We start from the raw sequence: 6202 nt of genomic DNA, 5'->3' as shown, positions 1-6202 counted from the left end.
GTAAAATTTGATGAGATCAAGTCGTAGGAAAATATTTTTTTTTATACATTATTGTTTTAAAAAATTTAAAACTAAATCCTCTAAATATGTTTCCTTAGTTAATTACCTATTACGTGGCTAACGGACTTAATTCCGATATTTTTTCGAATGTTTTTTCTCTAGAAAAACTTCAATCAGTAAAGTTTTTACTTTTTAAAAAAACAAAAGAGATGAAGGTATAGGTTAATTTGTAAAGATTAAGTGATACTGATCTTCAGCGGTTAATTTTGTTTTCAGTCAAAAAGGAGTTTATATTTAACAATAAAGCTCATGCATATATACATACAGCCCTGAGGTCAACAAAAATTGCCAATCTCGTTTCTATGTTTTATGGTAAAACCTTTGTGTCAAATTTTTTTTTGCCAACCTCTAACAACTTAAAGTCGGCAAAAAATTGTTGACTTCAGTTTTCCTAATTTGAGGGTTCATATATATTTATATATATAAATATATATATATATATATATATATATATATATATATATATATATATATATATATATATATATATATATATATATATATATATATATATATTCATTTATTTATATCCTTACCTCATAGTCGAAACAAACTTTTATGGTAAAAAAAAGTTTCTTTTAACAACTAAGTTGACTTCGACAATTAAGCTACATTTTATTGTCGTCGAAAAATTAAAATAATAAAATTAATGCGCAAGTACATTAAGTTTTATCATTTTTTTATAAAACCGCAATAATAATGACTAGAAAGTTTTTTTTAAATAATAGTGTTTTTGTTTTTTTAACTAATAGTGTTTATATATATATATATATATATATATATATATATATATATATATATATATATATATATATATATACATATATATATATATATATAATATATATATATATATATATATATATATATTAAACAAAAGGTAAAGTCTTACACTTAAAAAAACCATAAATTTAAAAATTCTATAAAAAAAAGAGTTTTCTGTAAAATATTTAGAATGTTAACGCATATACTCAGTTAATGTATATACGAAACCTCTTAGTTGATGGGTGTTTTTATTACCTTAGTTTTACTTTGTTACCACTCATTTGTAAATGTTTATATAAAATGTATTTATACAGTACTGTAAAAGTTTTAGGCCATTTGTATAATTTGACGTATTTACATTTTTTTTCCTATGTAATTTTTTTAAAGCGAACGTAAGTTTAATAATATAAGAGTTAAAAGAATATATTATTTTGAAGCGAACGTAAGTTTAATAATAGAAAAGTCGAAAGAATATATTATTTTGAATAAATAAACAAAATTGATGAGGAAACATAAGGGATTTGTTAGTTTATCTATTAAAATGATGTGTCATAACAATTACATCCAAAATAGGATATTGGAAAAATGCTGTTACAGAAATCAGAGAAACTGGCTCCCTTGAAGATAAAAATAAAAGTGGCAGACCTCCTAAGCTAATAAACGATAACAATAAATATTTAAAAACCCTATCTTCAAGAAATACAAAAAAGCATCAGCCGAGCTGGCAAAAGACATTAAAACAGCAACTGGCAAACCGGAGAACGTTATGTGGATATCCATGATGTATCATCCGGAATGAGACTAATAGATCATAATTTTATTCTGCAGCAGGACAATGACCCAAAACATTGTTCCCGAGTGGCAAAAAATTATTTAAATGAAATGGCAGAGAAAGGAGTGCTAGAATTGATGACCTGGCCTCCCCAGAGTCCAGTTTTGAATATAATTCAGCATATTTGGGATTACCTGGACAAAAAGCAGGTCAACATGCTCCCCGAAATGCTAAAGAATGTTTTGAAGTACTTTAAAGAAAATGGCACAACATACCCCGGGATTTTATAACCAACTTGTATGAATCTATTCCCCGGCGAATGTTGGCTGGGATTGAGGCAAAAGGAGGACATAGTATTTATTAGGAGCTTTTTATGAAGTTTGGCATTAAAAAGTTAGTAACATTTCCAAATTTTAAGTGAAATACATGTGTTTTAATAAGCTTATAATTTAGAACTATAAACTGTATATATATATATATATATATATATATATATATATATATATATATATATATATATATATATATATATATATATATATATATATATATATATATATATATATATATATATATAAGTAACACAGCTTACTTGACTATGAATGAAATATCACTGATGATATAAAGGGAATAAGTAATGGAATTAGGTGAAGGTTTCAATACCTATTTTGACTGACGCAATAGAGATTTAACGTGCGTATTTTTATTTTTACATTATTTTTTATATTAATGACTTACGATTTCACTTCAGAATTTTTACACATAATTCTGTTAACTAATTAATTTTATTAAAATTGGTGCAATTTATACCTTAATTTTTTTTAATTTATTAACTTTATTAGTCAACCATGTTATTTTATGTAATAATAGTTTATTTTATTATTTCTTTTTCAGGTATCACTCGCTATCCAAGATACACTTGTCAAAAGAGCAACAGCATTTGGTCTCATTTTAGATGATTATTTTAGTAGGCTTATTTATTATTATTTATAGTACTTTTTTAACATAATTTTAAATTTTTAAAATTTTTTGAATTTAAAAAGAAAAGAATATTTTTTATGGTTTAACCCAAGAAAAAGAATCTTTTAGAAATTCAATGAAAATTTTTATAAAAAAGTAAAATATTTATTGTTGATTTGGATTTAAATATTTTGAATATAATAAATTGTTTAGATCTATTAAATTAAACGTTGCTGAGTAATATTTTGTGGTTTCTAGTACAAATTTGTATTCTGTTTATTACATTACATCTTAGACACATCTTACATTTGGTAAAGAAATTACTGAAGCAGTTGAGTTGAAGCAAGTTGGTAAGTTTCTGTGGGAAATCATTTGAAATGAATTAAATTTTTATACTTATAATAAGTATCGTTATAAATTTAAAATTATTTTTTCTTTCAGCTCAAAAAGAAGCAGAACGTTCAAGATTCCTAGTAGAAAGATAGAGTGTCAACATTTTCTACTAAAGAATAATCCCACCCAAGTCCTGAGTTTTGCTGAATCCAGGTTTTCTGCTGAAAAAAATCATTAGTTTTTAATGGTTCATAGTAAGTTAATTCTTCGGACTTTTTAAAAATCTGAGTTAAAAGTATTAACTTACCAATAACAGTTTAGTTATTAGTTGCTGTGAAGCTAAAGAAGCAGGATTCGTAATTATTAGGGGTTAAACTGTGTAATGCTTCTATATGTTTTAAGTTAATATTTTTTTATTTGCATATTTTATTTTTTTTTTATGCATATTTTTTTTTTTATTAAGGCTGAGCAACAGAAACAAGCTACTATTATTAGCGCTGAAGGTGATGCTCAGGGAGCCAAACTTTTATCTGTCTCGTTTAAAAAGGTTGGTAATGGACTTATTGAGCTTCAAAGTTAAATCAAGCGAGGAGATTGCTCAAAACTTATCTATGTCTTGTAATGTAATATATTTACCAGAGCGTCAAGATATTTTGATAAATATGCCATCAAAATAATTATTCGCAGATATTTTAATCGAAAGAGCTTAATAGTTGAAAGATACGCATTAGCATTTATACAGAAATAATTGTTTTTAAAAAGCCCCCTAATAATTATATTTTTAGTTTAAACATTCTAGCAAAAAGTAATTAAATTTTTTTTCCTTGTTTAATGAAACTTGTAACTAAGTATCATTAAAATCTCATCCAAATAGAATTTTACCGTGATACAATAATAGAGCTCGCGTGTACAAAACAAACAACAACTAAAATAATGCCCTCCATCCTGTTATTCAAAAGAAGTTTTTTATTTAAGTTCTTATGTTTTTAACCTAAGAGTTACAATAAGTTTTTGAGCTTTTAATACAATATGCACAGATATATTTTTAGTAATTTTTATTTTAAATTTTTTTATGAGTTCTTTTGTCACGGCAGAGTTGTTTTGACCTAATATTTCTAAATGCTTGCATTAGAGAGTTTGAATAGAGTAAAAAGGTAAAGTTTGTTAAGATAATTAATATTAATTAAATATTGTTTACTTTCAGTTAGCTTTTAAATGCCCAATTAATAACTTTCTAATGATCTTTTACTATGAGTGCACCAATAGCAGCAGCCCAATTATGTAGGGTTGGAAGAAACATATTAAAGAAAGGAAAACCTCGCAAGGTAAATACTAACGAATAATGCTTTTGACTAAATTTACTTTTAGTTGTTTTTTACGAACTTATGTTTATTGATTTTTTTATACAGTATCCCGAGTCGAAAATTAATTCAGGAAAACAAATAGTCAAAGTATTTGAAACAAACGAGAAAATATTTATTTTCCATTATAATTCATTATCTGCTCTTGAATGGAATGACTTTCGATACAATATGGGTAAAGAGCATATATCTGTTAAAGTTTTCCCTAATGAAATTTCAAGGGTGTATCTCAAAGATTCTTCTTATAAAAATATAGCACCACTCTTTTACACTCAAACCGCTGTTGCTTTTGGTAACCAAGTTAATATGAAATCGGTGTTAAAGTTATTTAATCGCAATCCGAGAATTTTCCTTTTAGGCGCTGTAATAGAAAATACAATAATGAGCAAGGACAATAATGCAAGTTATGCTAACTTACCTTCGTAGAAGTATATACACAGCAAACTGCTTAGTATTTTATCGCAGCCGAATCAAGAACTAAGTCGTTTGTTGGAAACTAATTCAAGTAACCTTAGTATTTCTTTAGAAACACTCTTAAAGCAAAACAAATTAAATGTAAAAATGCCTTACTCAAATTTGTTTTTTCAAATTATTTTTTTTTTTTAATTATTTTTTAAATTATCAATTATTTTAATAAAAGCATTGACGACTGTGCGAAAGAATGTACCAAAAACATAAATATTTTTTTTAAATAACGTACTTAAATACGGTGAAACTTAAATGAGGTTTGTTATATCCCTTATAAGCAGAATCCACAAAATTGAGTGATTCTTGGAAAAGCTCTAACTATAAAATGAACTTTCAATATACGATGATGCAGGTTATTTCTTAAATAATTTTCTGTTACCAATGCACTTATTTCATTGGTTAGTTTCAAAGTTTATCAATTCTGATGATTCTGAACAGTTCGGATTCTAATGCTAAAACATGTTTTTAATAATTTGTCGATATTTTTAAACGTTAAACACGTAACACAGTTAGTCAGTACTGTTATTCATTTTAGTTGATAATAAAATCGCCGTCACGATCATTTAACAATCGCCTTAATCATTTTTTCATTTTATGGAAATTAAAAAAAATTTCCCATTTTTTCTAATACATCAAATTGAAAAAAAATTTTGATTAATTTAAAATATCTTAAATTTATTGGAAAATAGCTTTTATTGTGACGTAAGGGAAAAATAGTGATTTTTTTAGTATCTCACAACATGAAAAAATGATTAAGACGATTGTGAAATGATCGTGACGTCATGCTTATTTGCCAAAGTTTAAAAAAGCGTACGCCGCTCCGCCGCGCTTTTTAAAAGCTTGGTTATTTGTCAAAGTCATTAAATATATTGATAAAAACAAAAATAGTAAACCAAAACTTTAAATTATTGATAAATAAAAAGACAATACCAAAGCACCAAAAAGAAACAATATTTTTTATTACATTAATTGTTAGAAATAGTAACCAATAAACATTCAAAAAAACACTCTGCATTCTGTAGTTTTTATCTTAAACAGTTATCAAAAAATGTTGCTTTTATCCGGATACTGTGTTTTCACTATTTTTGTGCATTTTATAGATACACCCTAGCCAAAAAGTCCCGTTGGATTTTAAAACAAAATAAAAAAATGCAAATCTTAAATAAAACAAAAAAAGCAACTGAAAAAACACTATTTTTAACTTATGCGTTTTGATTTAATGGGGTTCATTTCTTAATTTTTTTTTTGTTCCAAATTCTGTTGGAAGTTTTAAAAAAACCGGTCATAAGTGATGTTTAGATTTTTGTTTAAAAATCTTTATACCCAGTCTTGTGGTTCATAATAGTTCATAGTCTTGCTGTTTAAACAAATCTAATTATGCTATCCAAATTCTTAAATTCTGCATATCACCATCAGATTAAAAAATGCAAGCAACATTCAGTAAAAGTTGTGCCACTTCCCTTCCTGTAATGATGGTTTTAAC

The 6202-nt window shown here is 25.7% G+C and overlaps 1 protein-coding gene across 1 annotated transcript; it reads left to right on the top strand.

The window, feature by feature from the left end:
- Positions 1–4140: 4140 nt before the first annotated feature.
- On the top strand, positions 4141–4677 carry LOC136081426 (large ribosomal subunit protein uL10m-like). Its single transcript, XM_065798739.1, has 2 exons — positions 4141–4215; positions 4300–4677. Exons 1-2 carry the CDS (start codon positions 4141–4143, stop codon positions 4675–4677), a joined length of 453 nt encoding a protein of 150 aa, XP_065654811.1.
- Positions 4678–6202: the final 1525 nt, after the last annotated feature.

The sequence above is a fragment of the Hydra vulgaris genome, chromosome 06, assembly GCF_038396675.1.
Source record: "Hydra vulgaris chromosome 06, alternate assembly HydraT2T_AEP".
Classification (NCBI taxonomy): domain Eukaryota; kingdom Metazoa; phylum Cnidaria; class Hydrozoa; order Anthoathecata; family Hydridae; genus Hydra; species Hydra vulgaris.
Note: the sequence above shows the minus strand (reverse complement) of the source record. Positions and strands in the feature narration are given on the sequence as shown.

Excerpts from the sequence above, each read along its gene's own strand:
- LOC136081426 (XM_065798739.1), top strand. The coding sequence starts at position 4,141 with ATGAGTGCACCAATAGCAGCAGCCCAATTATGTAGGGTTGGAAGAAAC. Across the intron at positions 4,216-4,299 it reads AGAAAGGAAAACCTCGCAAG|TATCCCGAGTCGAAAATTAA; the intron begins GTAAATACTAAC and ends TTTTTTATACAG.